At 39.9% G+C, this 18,851-nt stretch overlaps 1 protein-coding gene across 1 annotated transcript in view; it reads left to right on the top strand.

Annotated features, from left to right (window-relative positions):
- The window catches only part of nbas (NBAS subunit of NRZ tethering complex), a 383,924-nt gene that overhangs the window by 11,741 nt on the left and 353,332 nt on the right, over nt 1-18,851 (top strand). Inside the window, exons 4-6 of the mRNA XM_061900721.1 lie at nt 8,383-8,460; nt 8,789-8,836; nt 8,910-8,953. Of these exons, the coding sequence (XP_061756705.1) occupies nt 8,383-8,460; nt 8,789-8,836; nt 8,910-8,953 (170 nt within the window). The remainder of the gene's footprint in view (nt 1-8,382; nt 8,461-8,788; nt 8,837-8,909; nt 8,954-18,851) is intronic.

Genomic DNA, 18,851 nt, shown 5'->3' with positions numbered 1-18,851 from the left:
TACAAGCATGTTTAACACACATAGATTCCTTTCTTTCATGAAGACAAGAATATAAGTCGGTGTATTTGATTCTGATGACTTGCATTGATTGGAATTAGAAAGTGGTGCTGATAACGTCCGCATTTTCAAATTGAGGAAAAAAAAAGTCCTCCTTTCTGTCCAATACCACATGAAAGTGGTTGGATTTGGCATCTCATTTGTCCAACTTGCATACTCGTTTTTAAACACTTTGTTATGAGAGTAGCACATGTGTGTGGCCCTTTAATGTCTGGCAGCAGGTGAGTGACGTCAGTGAGTGTGCGGGTGGGCAAGCAAGTGAGAAAGCGGTCGCTGAGGGCGGGGGAGAAATACATTGGCATCAAACTCCGTAGCTTGCTAGCTTGTGCACGCTAGCTTTCTGAGACTCTTATTTTGTTAGCACAGGCAGGATGAAACAGGTCTTTTATGGTGAAGACAGGAACTGTGTAGTCGGTCTTTAGAGTTTTGACAGTAGGTACGGAGTCTCTAGAAATAAAATGTTTTTCTCTGCGTCCGCCCTGTTAGTGATTTTTTTCTTAAATATGAGCTCGCAGCAGCCAGCGTCATCTCACAAGATCCTCGGGTGCCGAGAATGTCAAACAACTGACGAAAGTGAAGTCTTGGTATGATTGATGATTGCTCATTTTTATGTATATTTTTTAATGACTGGCTTGAGATCGACTGACACACCCTCCGAGATCGACCAGTCGATCGCGATCGATGTAATGCCCACCCCTGCTGTAGTGTAATGCCAGCAGCTAAAAGCAACTGCGTGAGAACGTATACTCGAATTTCACGATATATACATCCATCCATTTTCTACCGTTTATTCCCTTTTGGGGTCGCGGGGGCCGCTGGCGCCTATCTCAGTTACAATCGGCCGATATAGTCATTTTCTATATCGCACGGAGACAAACCCGCGATATATTGAGTATATCTATATATCGCCCAGCCCTAACTGGTATACCGTACAACCCTAACAGAGAGGGCCGTTACCTCGACACCATGTCGGTCACTCATGCGCAGTTCGTGAATCCTAGTACAAACAGAACAAAATGGACAATAATAGAAGCAAAGGTGGCGCTAAAAAAGTGAGAAATAAAAAAGTAAGCAGTGTGACGTGGTCTCATGTGTCAAACTTAACCAATCTTTTCATCAAAAGGAGATGTCGGGATGAAAAAGAAATTCTAGATGAAGGAGGATGAAACAAGTAAGGCAAGATGTAAAACAAAATACAACTGCCTTCAAACCATCGTTGAAGTTCTTGAATTATGTGGTGGTATAATATTAATAAAAGCGAGATGCGACGGCACGTAACTTAAAAGGGAAACATTTCTGTAGTACATTATTATATTTCTTTGTGTAGCTACTCAGAAGCAGCCAGCATTCCAGTTTGTTTGCATTGTGCCAATAATTCCTGAGCGGGCCAGTAGAATATTTTACATTGAGTGAACATTGTTAGACTTAAAGGGGAACTGCACTGTTTTGGAATGTTGCCTATCATTCACACTCCCCATGTAAGACAAGAACACAATGATGTTTTTCTTTTTTTATGCATTTTAAGTAGTGATACAGTATATGGAAAATACGAGGTGGGTACAATGGTAGCTAATGGGAGAACACACTCATTAAGCCCTCTAAAAAACATCCAATAACTTCTAACAATACTCCATTTACTGTACATCTCGTAACCAGAATATTAACCAAGTATTACAATATTGTTATTACAAGCACTAAAGCAGACAACCTACTTTTCGTGGCGATGTGATCACGTTGATGGAGTGTTTTGGATTTTTTTTTTAAAGCGCTTAATAGGCGAAATAGTGTGACTTCCAATATGCTCCATTGTTTGCTGACTTTTGGTAACATTTATTTACAAGTTCTAATGCAGAAACGCATCTGTGCTTATCTCACATAAGGACTGTGGGCGATAGACAAAATCTCTCAAATGAGCAGATCCCCTTTAAAGGACACGTAGTGTCCAGATGAATGAAATTTCAGTTCTCTTTATGTATTTTTTGCCCCTGGAAATGAAGTCCATCCATCCATCCATCCATCATCTTCCGCTTATCCGAGGTCGGGTCGCGGGGGCAGCAGCCTAAGCAGGGAAGCCCAGACTTCCCTCTCACCAGCCACTTCGTCTAGCTTTTCCCGGGGGATCCCGAGGCGTTCCCAGGCCAGCCGGGAGACATAGTCTTCCCAACGTGTCCTGGGTCTTCCCCGTGGCCTCCTGCCAACTGGACGTGCCCTAAACACCTCCCAAAGCAGTCATTTCTCGTTATATCGATTAGTTTTCAAATAATGGGCAGCTGGAATAGGCTCCAGCCACCATGACCCCGGGAGGGACAAGTGTTAGAAAATAGATGGATGGATGGATGGTAGATAACTAACTGTACTAGGAACGACCCCTTTCCATTGCCAGACTTGATATGCCGCCCCCTGTCGTCTACAGAACTGGAGTTCATTTCCATGCACAGGCAGTGCGAATAAAAACATGTAAAACTATAATATTTATCAATTAAATGGGCTGTTTGCAACATTTATACAGATGCCAAAATCGCGCTAATTTTCCAATGTATTTTACACATTACACCCCGCCCTCCCTAACGTCTTCTTGGACGTAATGACGTAATTACATACATACGTGACATGGAATGCTTTTATATGTGTGCGCGCCATCCATGCGTCTAGGTGTGGACAAAACAGGGTAGGTGACTGCCGTAAACAACAATTAAATAAACATTTCATTACATAAACCGAAAAAAATGGTAACTCAAGAATGGTGTTGAATACATTTTTGGCTTAGAAAAATGCATCCATGAGCAAGTTGTAATCAGCCCATTTAATTGCATGTTTTTGTTGCCCTGGTCCATGATTATTTTAAAACTGATACATTTAAACATTATGAGCAAAAAATAAATATAAAGGAATCGCCATTTCTGAATTTCCCTTCTCTTTCATTTCCACTTCCAGGGTTTTCCACGCATTCATTTATTTGTGGCAGCCCGCCACGAACGAATTACGGCCGCCACAAAAAAAAAAAAAAAAATATAAAAAAAAATATATATATATATATAATTTTTTATTTATTTATTTATTTCGGCTTTTGACTCGCTCGCCCGCTCATAAAAGCAATGGGACTCTGTCTGTGAATGGAGCTTGTAGTTACATATTATATAAATATGTAAATATTATATAAATATGTATATATATATGTACATAAAGTGTTGTAATTATATTCCAACTCCGCGTTCTTCTTGGTCATCGCCGCCGCCGCTGCCCCACCGCTGCCCCACCGCTGCCCCCACCGCTGCCCCCCCATCACCCCCTCCCCCCATTGAATGAATTAATTTTTGACTTCAAAAAGAGATTTTTGCAAATTTATAAAAAAAATAAATAAATTTGATCACATGAAGAAAAGTACTCATAGCCTTTCCCATGAAGCTTAAAACTGAGCTCAGCGGCATTCTGTTTCTACTGATCATCCTTAAGCTGTTTCTACTGCTTTATTGGAGTCCACCTATGTAAATTCAGTTGATTGGACATTATTTGGAAAGGCACACGCGTGTCATTATTTAAGGTCCCACACCTGACCGTACATGGCAGAGCACAAACCAAGCATGAAGTAGAATTAATGGTCCAAAGACCTTTGAGACAGGATTTTCTTGAGGCACACATTTGGGGAAAGGTACAGAAAAATATCTGCTGCCTTGAAGGTCCCAATGAGCACAGTGGCATATATTATTTGTAAATGGAAGAAGTTTTGGAACCACCAAGACTCTTCCTAGAGCTGGCCGTCCATCTAAACTGAGCCATCAGGGGAGAAGACGTCAGGGAGGTGGGGAAAATTATCAAGTTTTAGATGCATCGCAATTCGGACATGGCCGATTATAGAATCGATTAGTTAACGTCAATAACCGATAATCAATTTGTTTATTGTAAATAAAGTAATGCAGACGGTTCTAAAATGTCGCTGTCTGCAGCGAGGCACCTCACCGTTAGGTCCGACCAGCTCCTTTATTCTATGGAACTTATGTTCCAGTTTTGCACACATTTTCATTGTTGGGATAAATTGAACTTTTTCTTATTCCAAATTATTATTTTTTTTTTAAGTTGCAAGTGATAGACGCTTATGTAGTGAAACAAAAATTGTAGAACTGCATCAGTATATATTAATTAAAAATGCATCGATAATCAATTTTTTATTTAATCGTAGCTCCTGAATCGTAATCAAATCGTAAGGTGTCCAAAGATTCCCACCTCTAGTTGTCAGGGAGGTGACTGAGCAATTTTTCTTCCAATTTTTCATATGTGTGAGCAAACACCAAAACTCCTTGAGCATTCAGTGGTGCACATGTGAGCGACGGCAGACGTGCAACCTGTTATGCGCTCATCTTTTTATTCGATTTTGTGCGCCGCCTAGATTTGCCGTGCGCAGAGGACCCATGAGCAGTGTGCAATTGCACAGGAGCGTACCTTAGACCAGTGGTTCTCAACCTTTTTTCAGTGATGTAACCCTTTGAACATTTTTTTTTAATTCAAGTACCCCCTACTCAGAGCAAAGCATTTTTGGTTAAAAAAAAGAGATAAAGAAATAAAATATAGCACTATGTCATCAGTTTCTGATTTGTAAAATTGTATAGCAATGCAAATATTGCTCATTTGTTGTAGTCTTTCTTGAATTATTTGGGGAAAAAAAGATATAAAAATAACTAAAAACGTGTTGAAAAATAAACAAGTGATTCAATTATAAATAAAGATTTCTGCACATAGCAGTAATCATCATCTTAAAGTGCCCTCTTTGGGGATTGTAATAGAGATCCATCTGGATTCATGAACTTAATTCTAAACATCCATTCATCCATCCATCCATCCATCCATCCATCCATCCATCCATCCTTTTTTTTACCGCTTATTCCCTGTGGGGTAGTGGGGGGCGCTGGTCCCTATCTCAGCTGCAATCGGGCGCATTTCTTCACAAAAAAAGAATTCTTTATGGAACATGTCTAGAAAAAATCTAGCTGTCAACACTGAATATTGCATTGTTGCATTTCTTTTCACAGTTTATGAACTTGCATTCATATTTTGTTGAAGTAGTATTCAATAAATATATTTATAAAGGATTTTTTTATTGTTTTTTTTTTTTAGAATATTTAAAAAAAATCTCACGTACCCCTTGGCATACCTTCAAGTACCCCCAGGGGTATGCGTACCCCCATTTGAGTACCACTGCCTTAGACGGAACGTTGTGACCAATAACAAGATAGTCTCTCTGTCAGAGCTAAAACGTTCCTCTGTGCAGCAAGGATAACATTCTAAAAGGACAACCATCTCTGCACCAATCCATCAATCAAGCTTGTATGGTACAGTGACCAGACAGAATTCTGGAGTTTTCCAAAATGCACCTGGAAGACTCTCAGACCTTGAGACACAAAATTCTCTGGTCTGATGAGACAAAGATTGAAGTATCTGGTGTGAATGCCAGGCATCATGTTTGGACGAAATCAGGCACCGCTCATCACCAGGCCAATACCATCTCTACAGTGAAGCATGGTGTCACGATTTAACAAGCTGGCGGACCCAAAAGCAGACGAGAGGCAGATAAAAAGTCCAAAGTGTTTAATTCAGGCAGATGAGGGATGAGGGAAAGGCGTTGTTGGCTGGGGTGGAGGTGTCTGGCAGGCAGGCAGGATTAAAGGAGTTCGGCACTGGAGGCAGAGGAAAACAATGGTGAGTGGAGGAACAAGCTACCAGGAGCAAAGGCACAAACAAATGATCAACAAGATCGTCAAAATGCTGCGAGAACTGGCGAGAAGCGTTACCACTTATGGAGCTGTGAAACGACCTGGCAGCTTCGTGTGAGGAGGCCAGGTCTTTTGTGGAGTGGAGGTGATTAGTAATTGGCAGGCAGGTGAGTGGGCTGATCAGCACCAGGTGTGCAATACTGGGAAGCCAGGAATCCAAACTCTGCCCACACATGACCACACCCAGACAGACGACACAGACACACAAGACATTGCTGCGACTGTGACACACGGAGGTGGCAGCATCATGCTGTGGGGATGTTTTCAGTGGCAGGAACTGAGAGATAGTAAGATGAATGCAGCAATACACAGAGACATCCTGAATGAAAACCTGCTCCAGAGCGCTCTTTGAACGCCACTGGGGCGATGGTTCTTCTTTCAGCAGAACAATGCCCAAAGCACACAGCCAAGAACTCAAAGGAATGGGTTCAGGACAATTCTGTAAATGTCCTTGAGAGACCTAGCCTGAGCCCAGACTGGAATCCCATTGAACATCTCTGGAGAGATCTGAAAATGGCTGCATACTGGCGCTTCTCATCCAACCTGATGGAGCTTTAGAGGTGCTGCAGAAAGGAATGGGTGAAACTGCCTAAAGATAGGTGTGGCAAGCTTGTGGCATCGTATTAAAAAAACTTGAGGCTGTATTTGCTTCCAAAGGTGCATCAGCAAAGTGTTGAGCAAAGGCTGTCAATACTCATGCACATTATATTAGATAGTACTTTTTAGATAGATTTTTAGATAGTACATATGATTTTTGTTAGTGAAATGGTCTTTTTTTACATTATTAATGAATTTGCGAATATCATTATGGGTTATTTAGTGTTGAATTTTCAAGACAAAAATGCTTTTTATCAAACTTGGAATAAGGCTGTAACATAACAAAATGTGGAAAAAATTAAGCGCTGTGTATACTTTCTGAATGCACTGTAAACAATGATGCCAGATTATTTAGCACTACATAAATGAAATTTAATTGAATTGTGGAGATATATGCTGCAATTTTTTGTTTTTGTTTTTGTGAGTAATTTAATGTTACTTTAAGTGCTATTGCAAGAAATATCATAACTGTTTCACAGTCTATACAGGCCCACACTAGTAAATATGTAAATCCCACACTACAATGAAACTATACGATATATAAACCTCCGCAGTATTTTGTTAAAATATGAATTGTTTCAATCAAAATATTTTTTTTAACTTATCAAATATGCCAAAGCTTTGGAGATGACAATTTTTATGATTCAGGTGCATTTCAGTCTAGGGAAATGTTTATTTGTTCAACATTTTCACTTAGTCATCTTTTTTAAATCTACAGTATGATGAAAACCTCATTTGCTCTAAATTGGAGATTATATTTTAGAAAAATACACAACATTTGTATATCTTATGTTACAGATTACATTTGAGTTTATTACATACATTATTTTAATAAATAGCCCAGTCATGATCGAAGTTGGGCAGGTCTCAGGCATTCCACTTCACGGCTGAAAACGAGTCCCCTACTGGCTGCGTTTGTGTCTGTTTTTTAATCAAACATAGCGACTTTTCCAGGCTGTACCCCGACTTCCGCTTGAATGCAGCTGAGATAGGCTCCAGCGCCCCCCGCAACCTTGAAGGGAATAAGCAATAGAAAATTGATGGATGGAATCTAAATAGCAGCATCAGCTCTTTCACAAGCCCTTTTTATTGTCTTTGGTGGCCTCTGGTGGCTTGAGGTGGGATTGCTAAACTTAAAGTTAAACTACCACTAATAGTCACACACAGTAGTTGTGGTGATATTACCCTCTGCATTTGAGCCACCCCCTGGGATGTGAGAAGAGCAGTGAGCAACCGTTGATGCTGAGTGCCAAGCGGGGGAGGTAATGGGTCCCATTTTTATAGTCTTTGGTATGACTCGGCCGGGTTTTGAACTCACGACCTAACGATCTCAGGGCGGACACTCTAACCACTAGGCCACTCAGGTTAAGTGCCGATTAAGAGGCGGTTGGAATTAGTAAAAATGTACTACCAGCCATCTATTTTCTACCGCTTGTCCCTCTCGGGGCTGCGCAGGGGCTCGAGGCTGGTTGCTTGAGTTTATCTCAGCTTCACTCATATACAAGTTAATTAAAAATATAAAATCTAATACAACTATTAGAATATTTTTTTATTATATAAAATTATGTTACTTAAGAAATAAAAGTGATGTTGATGAATCAAAATGACTTTTAATGGAAATATTCAAGACAAGTTTATTTATAGAGCACCATTCGTACACAAGGCAATTCAAAGTGCTTTGCAGAAAATTAAAAGAAGGCAAAAAATAAAAATATTAAATATTTCAAGTTTAAAAAAAAAAATCAATCATAATTGATTAAAATGAAAATAAATAAAACACTGTAGATAAAATAACTTATCTGAATAACGCTGACAATAACTTTATGGTACAAATACATAACTGTAATTGCAGTGTTGGTAATACAAAAAAAAAACTATAATTGCAGTGTTGTTAATATTGAGATTTTGAGCTGCTGATTTGGAATGTGTCAATTTTTGACTGTTTTGATGCTGCCAATTGTAGCCCCACCAGCTCGTCTCTGCCCCACGGTCTTCTCCGGCTGGCGAATAAGCAGATCAACTGGCAGCTGGTGCTTGCAAGGTACGCATGCGCACACGCACACGCACACACATATTTATCTGATCTTTTAATTATACTAATTAAAGACACACAAAGCCGAGTAAAATGGTTGTTTTTATTTGTTAATCGATTCAAACGCATTAATTGAGGCTTCTACCGTCCATTAATTTTAGTTTACAAGCTTGATGGTGCTTTCCCTGAGTGTGTGTTGTCACTTTTTTTATTCCCATTGTTGTATTTAACAGTTGAAGCAGTTTTATAATGGCGCTTGTGCGCATACAGTTCAATTTGAGATATATTTGTTTCATTTCCTGTCATTAACATCTCTTTATTTATTTTTTTATCACAGTAACGGCAAACTCTTGGCAGTGATTCAGGACCAGTGTGTGGAGATTAGGTATTTACATAAATACAAAGTCAATAACAATATCAGTCTGAGTGTATTTTTTAAATCATTTTTTCCTTTTCAGGTCTGTAAGAGATGACTTCGGCTCAGTCATTGGGAAGTGTCAAGGTAAGCAGCACTCAGGGCGGATCCAGTCTATTTGGAGGTGGGGGCAAAGAGGAGTACAACCCAAAAATTAGGGGGGGGATCTAAAAATAACTTATTCTATATGTAGACCAATAGGTGGTATTAATTAGTGCTCATGAATTATGTATAAAACAATTATGTATTTATCAAGTTTAAAAAATGCAGGAATTTGAAATGTTCGTGAAAACGTGGAAATCCGCGTTTTTAAACATTAATTTTTGCGTCAAAATATCAATTCCGTTTTTTTTAATTTAAATATTGTAGTGTATAAAAGACGGAAGTCGAAGAAGTAGCTAATTGTTTTAATAACATTCAGACTTTGTTTTCTTGTCAGCAATTGAGTAGTATCTATACATACATGTCTTCAAAGGGCAACAACACACCACACCGGAAATGTGTCACATGAAAACCTGTCCGACAGGAACTCTCTAACAATAACAGAAGTTGACGTTGACCTATTTCTACTTTGCTGCTAATCATATTAGGATGATTACAATCCGAACACTGTTAATTCCAGACCAGTTGTAGTTCTACAGTATTTATTAATAGCCAGCGAGAAGGTATATTTTTGACTTGACTGATGTAAACAGTCGTCACAACACCGGAAGAATATTACCAGAGGGGGCGTGGCTTCAGGATAGAGTTGCCAAATGGGAAACGATTTCTGAGTTTGTTGCGTGCATGTTAAATAATTTTACATTACATTTTCATTGATAATAGTGTTAGTAAATGATCTACTAAAAAAAAAAACAATTCTCTAGTACATTACATGGGACATGTGTCAAAAACACAGCCAAAATGGGTTGGTGGATGAGAATAAATCCTAAATTTAAAAAATAGTGTAAAAATACAACCAATTGCAGGAAATGTAGACTTTATTTACAAAAAAGTTATTTTGGGGTGCGGCAGCATTTCTTGACAGTAATTTTCCTCTTTTTTTGACAGTTTTGTTCTTTTTCCTAAAAAAATTGGGTTTATAGTCTAGTGTCACCTACCTCTTGAGGCTGGATCAAATTTTTAATTATTAGTCTGCTTCTTATGCACCTCCCTGTTGCCATTAAATATACTTTTACCTGCACACCCTTTGCTATCTCTGCATCCTTGGGTTCATGTTGCAAGAAACACTCACCAAACTGTGACAGTTTGCCAGCCTTTGTTGTAGCTGCATTTATCTTTTTTTAGCTGTACAGGCCATGTTTTCCTCCCACTTCCATAGCTCGCTGCCGTACTGACCTCATTTGCACATTTCTTGTTGGTGGGTGTGCGCAGTTTGATAGACAATGAATAAACAGCCTGCCCCTCACTGCCTTGTCCACACCGTGCCTTCCACTTGATAAGTGCCAGATTAATTTGACAAAACACGCATTTCAAAACGATAAGCCGACTGTTAGCAACGTGGGGGGTCTCTATTTGTGGGACGTGTGAAAAGTAATTAAAATGCGTGACCGTGCCGCACAAAGCGGGACATCTGATCACCCTGTTCTTATCCTGCGGTTGGAACACTTTACAATTTACACAAACTCCGTTGGAGTGTCTTGTCGGCAGTCGACCCCTGTCTCATCCTATTTTCAGAACTTCAAATTAAAAGTCCTATTTTTGTTTCAAACTTTGTTTTTTCATATTAAAAACAAATACTGTGTTTTATTTTTGAATCTAGTTGGTGATAGAATAGAGGGTAGCAACTGCTTGACAGCGTCAAGAGCCCAACAATAGATCACAAGACGGTGAGTGCCCTCGTGCCTGCATGGAAGTTCCACCACTGGCAGCACTAGCCACCTCCTCATGGGGCTTTATTAACAAAATTGTGCGTGTAGTCAAACGTTAAACGTTGTGTAATCACAAACCTCAGAATGTGTGTACTATTGTACGCAAACAGTTTTCAGCAAACGTTTTCAGATCTATCAAGGCATGATGCGCAAATTTCGACGCATTCTTCTCATTATAAATCACACTTGTAGAGTATTGTGTGCGGAAGAGTTTAACCCTGGTGTCCTCCCACTACTCCTCCCAAAATAATCCATAAATGGTCATTCTAATTAGCTCATGAATATGGTGATGAAAGGATTGTATGTTGGACTCTCAGGCTTTGTCTACACTAAGCCGGATAAAACAAATAATTGTTTAGCCTAAGCATCATTTCAGCCACACTAAACCAGCGTTTAAGGTCTCCCTCCTTGGACAATTTTTTAAACGGATAAGTGCACCGTCTATTTCTTGAATCTTCGGCTCTCAGTTTTGTATGGACTCATTGACCGTTTACAAACGGAGTTCGGAGAGGAAGTGACGCCAGAAAGTCCGCGCCCCACAAAAGAAATTACGTCAGAAAGATGGAGGCGAGTCATCCAGGCATGCCTATGTGAAAATTGCACACGAATACCTTAAGAGAAGCAAACGCGCAATTGCAGCTATTTCGGATACAACACATCTCAGATGGCAACATAGACGGTTGAGCGACGGTTTTGGATATGGTCTGGAAGGACGACAACCTGGTAGGATATGTTAGTCAACGAGTGTGTAGTGCCAGCTGAAGGGCAAGAAAACTTTCGAATGTCCAGGTCAGCTGTGATTCTACTTAGTGAAAAACTTTGTCCATTTGTCGAAGGGGAGACAACAGACTACAAAAAACAGCGATTACATTTGGACTGGTAAAGCAGACTATTACTAGTTATTGCTCAACGTCAAGTTGTGTACTCCGTAACTATTGTGAAGCCATGAAGTGGTTGCGGCCGTCAAGTACGACCGCCAATTTCAGCCTACAAGCACTGTCTCCTGAACAGATATCTATGATTGTTGTAAAATGTTCTTTATCACATTGTTTACTTTCACACGTCCATTTAAGCTATGATTCATATATGATTCCTCAGGTGTGATTCACTGCAATAGGGCCAGTCTAACGGCTGCTGATGGTGAGGCAAGCAAGGTTTACTGTTAAAAGAAATGTGGCAATAGTCTACATTTGAAACACAGTGTAAGGATACACTTCCAGGTCAGAGGTGACTATGACACACGCATTTTATTTGCGCATGCGCTCTCGGCTGCGTTGCGCCGGCGAACGGTGGTGGGCGGGGGGGTCTTATACGACCATTGTGTGGGTGTGGATATGGATAAGATTAGGTGGGATTTACCCTGGATAACCTTAGCGGGCTTAGTGGCTAAGTGTAGAAGGGGCCTCAGTGAAAGAAGATGGACATGGCGACTCCAAAGAAGAAGGAGATATTTTCAGAATGGTGCTTATTACGTCGAGAATTGTAACAAGATTCCTTTTGGAGGGCTAAACAATGTCAAACGTAATAAAAATATTTGGAATTTGAATGTCAATATTTGATCAATAATAGCATTCCCCTCCACCGATCAATAATAGCATTCCCCTCCACCATACTTGCCAACCCTCCCGATTTTCCTGGGAGACTCCCGAATTTCTTCCAAATTTCTCCCGATTTCTACACGGACAGCAATATTGGGGGCGTGCGTGTAAGCCACTGCTTTTAGCGGCCTCTACAACATGTCGTCATGTCCGCTTTTCCTCCATACAGACAGCGTGCCGGCCCAATCACATAATATATGCAACTTTTACAAACACGCAAGTGAATGCAAGGCATGCTTGATCAACAGCCATACAGGTCACGCTGAGGGTGGCCGTATAAACAACGTTAACACTGTTACAAATATGCGCCACACTGTGAACCCACACCAAACAAGAATAATAAACGCATTTCGGGAGACCATCTGCACCGTAACACAACATAAACACAACAGAACAAATACCCTGAAACCCTTGCAGCACTAAATCTTCCGGGACGCTACAGTATACACCCGCTAACACCAAACCTCGTCACACCCAACCCTGCCCACCTCAAGCCTGCCCCCCACCTCCAACCCCTCATCACCACCCTCTCCCGAATTCGGAGGTCTCAAGGTTGACAAGTATGCTGAGAACTGTTGCTGAGATGAAGAAAACATGTTCACATTCTGGCCTTCTCTTCGCCATTTTTTGATCATATAATGTTTTTAATATTTATATGTCTTTATTTTGTCAAGTAATGCAAAGCATACTTCCTGTAGCGCAAGGGTCGGCAATCTTTTGCATCAAAAGAGCCATTTGGACCCTCTTCCAACAAATCAAAACTTCACTTGCAGCCACAAAACTATTTGATCACTATATTGAAGTTAATGCTGCATATACAGTTCCCTTAAATATATTGTAATGTTACTTTCCTGTCTTGTTCTCCCCCACCCCGTATTTAAAGTACAAACCCCGTTTCCATATGAGTTGGGAAATTGTGTTAGATGTAAATATGAACTGAATACAATGATTTGCACATTCTTTTCAACCCATATTCAGTTGATCGCACTACAAAGACAAGATATTTTATGTTCAAACTCATGAACTTTATTTTTTTTTGGTAAATAATAATTAGAATTTCATGGCTGAAACACGTGCCAAAAAAGTTGGGAAAGGGCATGTTCACCACTGTGTTACATCACCTTTTCTTTTAACAACACTCAATAAACGTTTGGGAACTGAGGAAACAAATTGTTGAAGCTTTGAAAGTGGAATTATTTCCCATTCTTGTTTAATGTAGAGCTTCAGTCGTTCAACAGTCCGGGGTCTCCGCTGTCGTATTTTATGCTTCATAATGCGCCACACATTTTCGATGGGAGACAGGTCTGGACTGCAGGCGGGACAGGAAAGTACCCGCACTCTTTTTTTACGAAGCCACGCTGTTGTAACACGTACTGAATGTGGCTTGGCATTGTTTTGCTGAAATAAGCAGGGGCGTCCATGAAAAAGACGGCGCTTAGATGGCACCATATGTTGTTCCAAAACCTGTATGTACTTTTCAGCATTAATGGTGCCTTCACAGATGTGTAAGTTACCCATGCCTTGGGCACTAATGCACCCCCATACCATTACAGATGCTGGCTTTTGAACTTTGCGTCAATAACAGTCTGGATGGTTCGCTTGCCCTTTGGTCCGGATGACACGATGTCGAATATTTCCAAAAACTATTTTAAATGTGGACTCGTCAGACCACAAAACACTTTTCCACTTTGCATCAGTCCATCTTGGATGATCTCGGGCCCAGAGATGCCGGCGGCGTGTCTGGATGTTGTTGATAAATGGCTTTCACTTTGCATAGTAGAGCCTTAACTTGCACTTAGAGATGTAGCTACGAAGTGTGTTTAGGGACAGTGGTTTTCTGAAGTGTTCCTGAGCCCATGTGGTGATATCCTTTAGAGATTGATGTCGGTTTTTGATACAGTGCCGTCTGAGGGATCGAAGGTCACGGTCATTCAGTGTTGGATTATGGCCATGCCGCTTACGTGGAGTGATTTCTCCAGATTCTCTGAACCTTTTGATGATATTATGGACCGTAGATGTTGAAATCCTTAAATTTCTTGCAATTGCACTTTGAGAAACGTTGTGAGCATTCCTCAACTTTATCAGCATTTATTGCCACCTTTCCCAACTTCTTTGTCACGTGTTGCAGGCATCAAATTCTAAAGTTAAAGATTATTTGCAAAGAAACATTTTTTTTATCAGTTTGAACATCAAATATGTTGTCTTTGTAGCATATTCAACTGAATATGGGTTGAATAAAGTGATTTGCAAATCATTGTATTCCGTTTATATTTACATATAACACAATTACCCAATTCATATGGAAAAGGGGTTGTAACTGGTTTCTCCCCCACAATTAGATCAAACTTTGCTGGGTTTTTGTTTTATGATCTGTTGTTGTCACAAGTGTTAGAAAAACTACTTTAAAAAGTAATTATTGTTCATACAGGGATTGAATGTGCTTTGATGGCTGCATCTCTCTCCTTGTGATTATCACTTCTTTGAATCGTTGTGAATTATTCCCCCATAGTAGCTAAAAGTGTGTGTTTGTGTCAGTAACGCTTTTATTATGTAACAGCATTATGTGTAACACTGGTTAGCGCCCCCAACTACCCCAAAAAAAGGGAATAAGCGGTAGAAAATGGATGGATGGACAGGTTGTTACAAATCTTTTTCTCCCCATGTTTCTCCTTGCTCTATTTTATCTACAACTTGTCTATGGAGTTGCACTAAAGCAAACTCGGTTTTCCCCCTCCAAATCCTCTTGTGTAGTATGACGCACGCTTAAAAAAAGTCAAATATTGGGCAGCAGCGACGCGGCAAAGGCTGTAATTGGTTGGCTTTTAGTACTTGTCCTGTGTTGATACGATTCAGTATCACTGCCCACCTTTGTAAAAGAATTGTAACGCAACACCAGTTCCAATAAAACTCAATCCCTCTCTAATTGCCATTGTTTATTAGCAACAAAGGAAGCTCACAGCTAAATCATGAAAAGGTAAGTGTCATGGTTTCTCACCAGAAAACACGGCCCTAGAATTGAATGGCTGATGCAGAACTTTGAAAGACCCATGACGGTGCCTTAAGGAACAACGTAGTGACTATAGTACACACAAGACTAAACTAGCAGGAGCCACAACAAAGGGATAAAATGTGGCTCCAGGGCCTCAGGTTGCAAAATCCTGCCCTAGCGTGACACAAGTAGTTGCCTCGAGCAATATTTAGAGTTATTGTGGGCAAGAGCAATATTTATTGTGTCAATTATATATTGAAATCATACAAGATAACTTCAATGTATTATTGACACAATACATGTTTTTTTTGTACAGTTCATCTTATACAAATATTTGTGTGGTAATAACAATATGAGGTTGCATGGTGGCTGTGTATATGCGCGTGAGATCCAAACCTTTTCCCTACGAGCACATTACAAACTCCCAAATTCTAAATGTATTGATAAAAGTAATAATTTCCTAATTTTTATCCGTCAAAATATAGTGCTTTAATCCATATTTTTTTCTCTTTAGCCTTTAAAACATACTTTTCACCATGTGGCCACACAAAGTTAAAGACACACCTCTTAACCTATTCATACATTTTTATTAAATAATAAAAAAAATATCAAAATAAACAATACTTCAATGACCCACCACATTACAGGCTGATGTACAATATACAGTAAATACAATAATGCGGCTCTATACAGTGGAACCTCAATTTACGAACTGAATTGGTTTCTTTTCACATGGTATGTAAATAAAAGTTCGTATAGGGAAGAAAATTTCTCCATAAGAAATAATGTAAATATGAATAACGGGTTCCACCCTCGACATAAGTCCCTATTTTGGTTAAGGTGTGTACACTTTAAACACAATATAAAGTGCTATACAGTACTGTATATCAAACAATCAAAACAAGGAGGTGATGAATTAACCGTCTCTTTATTTATAAGCTAAAACAACAGCAATGCCAACCTGAATTGGGCTGAATGTGCTGCTCTGCATGCATGCTCACACACAGTAGTCCCTTTGGTGCCCTCACAAAGGATCAGAAAGCACAAATATGTTTAACTTTAACAACAATATTGCTACAATAATTAACATTTAAAAAAGTAAAATCCACTTACAGGACATTAACATCAGCAAAGGTCTCTCGTGAGCTGCTCCTAAGCCAGGGGTAGGGAACCTATGGCTCGGGAGCCATATGTGGCTCTTTTGATGACTGCATCCGGCTTTCAGGTAAATTTTAGCTGACTCTGCTTAACACGATAAATAATGAATAATTCCACTTGTAATCAGTGTTAAAAATGATGTTCAAAATATAAAACATCATCGTGCATTTTTAATCTATCCATCCGTTTTCTACCGCACCTGTTCAAGAACTGGCGGTGATGGTAAGAAGTTATTTATTTATTATTGGTTGGTGTAGGGCTTGCCCTCCTGGGGGTTCTTCAGACCACCAAGAACCGACATGAGACCCTGTTTCAGGGTTACAGTATTGTTTCATTTTTCAATAAGTCTCTCAGTTGCTTTCCAGTAATTGTCTTTTTCTCTTTCGTTCTGGCTCGCGCTCTGGCTCCAGCACCAACCCCGTCTCTCCTCCTGGCTGCTGCTTATAACATAGCGACAGGTGATTAGGTAACAAGGCCCAGGTGGGCCGTCTACGCACCTGTCGCTGATTTCGAGGCCAGTCCTGGCAAAAGCCTGCTTCGCTGCAGGCCCGCAGGCCACGCCCCTCCACAGTTAGCTTCAGAATAACAATGTTATTACAAAGAATAAGAGACCTATTATACTCTAAAAATGTTAGTCTTACTTAAAAATGCACACGTTTAGTGGTGTTCAGGGTTAAAAAAATATTTTACGGCTGTTACGGAAATACATTTTAAAATATTTGGCTTCTTGGCTCTCTCAGCCAAAAAGGTTCCCGACCCCTGTCCTAAGCTGACAAGAAGAGAAAAACAAGCAGACTAAGGGAGAGAAGAAAGAGGGCTGGGGTAAGGCACCATGTGTTTCTGCGCGTGTGTGTGTGTGTATGTCTTGGAAGTGACACCGCTGAATGAGAGGTAGTTGTCTCTGATGTAAAATAAGTCTGCTTTGGCATATTTTTCCAGAAAAGTTTGTTCTCATCACAATTAAAAGCCAGCTTCCTCAAGCTCTTCAGTACAGACAAGCACCAACTGCAACAATAAAAAATAAAAATGAATGAAGCGTTTGTACACAGAGTCATATTTGGCACAATCTATAAGTTTGTGCACCGAAAGGTTTGCAAATAGAGGGGTTCACAAATTGAGATTGCACTGTATTTTGATATTGAGGCTCTGCAATTAAATATACAATACATCCAGAATTAGAAGAATGCTTGTACATTGTGAATTGTATGTGAGTAAGTACATTTTATTTATAAAGCGCTTTTGATGGATAAAATCACAAAGCGATGTACAGTACATAAGTTGATTAAAACAACAATTAAATAAAAAAACAGGGGCAGCTATTTAAAAGGGATACAAGATGGATTAAAGAAAATAATTTAAAGGTTCATTAACTAAAAGCTTTAGTAAAAAGAGAAGTCTTCAAATGTTTTTAAAAGTGTCGACACAGTCAAGCTCAGATAGGGACCGAGTCTGGGGGCTACAGCCAGGAAGGCCAGGTCTCCACAGGTTTTTATAGGGGTTTTTGGAATATTTAAGAGACCCTGCACCCAGAAGTGTTGGGGCACAACAAATCAGCAATGTAATGAGGGCCCTCACAATTCAACGTGACATTCTTGTTATTTGTTTTGGTCTCGTATTGGCCGCAATTTATTTTTACCCCGCGGGGTGGCGCTGATGTGCCTCTGAACTGGTCCAAAACCTGACTGCTAGTTGGGACCTCTTCTCTTTGGTAGGAACTCTTACGTTTTCGTGGGACTCATATGTACATCGGGGTGACTACCCGTGACATTTGGTGGGTTGTTGGCGGGTTGGGGGAGGTGCGGGAATGTTTATTTTTTCGGCATGTCATGTCATATTCTTACATTGAAGGGGATTGATGCGATCCTATGCTTAATGGAAGCAGCATTTTCCAGTATGTATGGTACGAGTGTGTGTGAATGGGAGTGTCCATGTATGAGTGTTTACTATTTGAATGCCATCCCAGCAGGCAAACCTGACTACTTTCTTATATTATTTTATGGGTTTTGAAGACCTTGACACAGTTGGAGATTTACAGCACTGTATTGGTATTGACAATAATATAAACTGCAATGTCTATGACCCTGAGCAAGTAAAGTCCTTATATGATCTTTACAACTACTCATTTTTACATTTGAATATTAGAAGCCTGAATAAACATCACCCTGATTTAGTCTGTCTACTTTCCAACATGAGCTGTATATTTTACTTTATTGCCTGAAGTGAATCGTGGCTTTCTGATTCCTCATATATTGATCTGTTTGGACTGTGAGGATACAATTTACATGTAAAAAATAGACCCAGTGGAAGAGGTGGAGGTGTGTGCCTCTAAGTCCAGAACAATCTTCATGCCAAAATATGCAACATTACCC

This window comes from Nerophis ophidion, linkage group LG05 (assembly GCF_033978795.1).
Source record: "Nerophis ophidion isolate RoL-2023_Sa linkage group LG05, RoL_Noph_v1.0, whole genome shotgun sequence".
Taxonomy (NCBI): Eukaryota; Metazoa; Chordata; class Actinopteri; order Syngnathiformes; family Syngnathidae; genus Nerophis; species Nerophis ophidion.
Note: the sequence above shows the minus strand (reverse complement) of the source record. Positions and strands in the feature narration are given on the sequence as shown.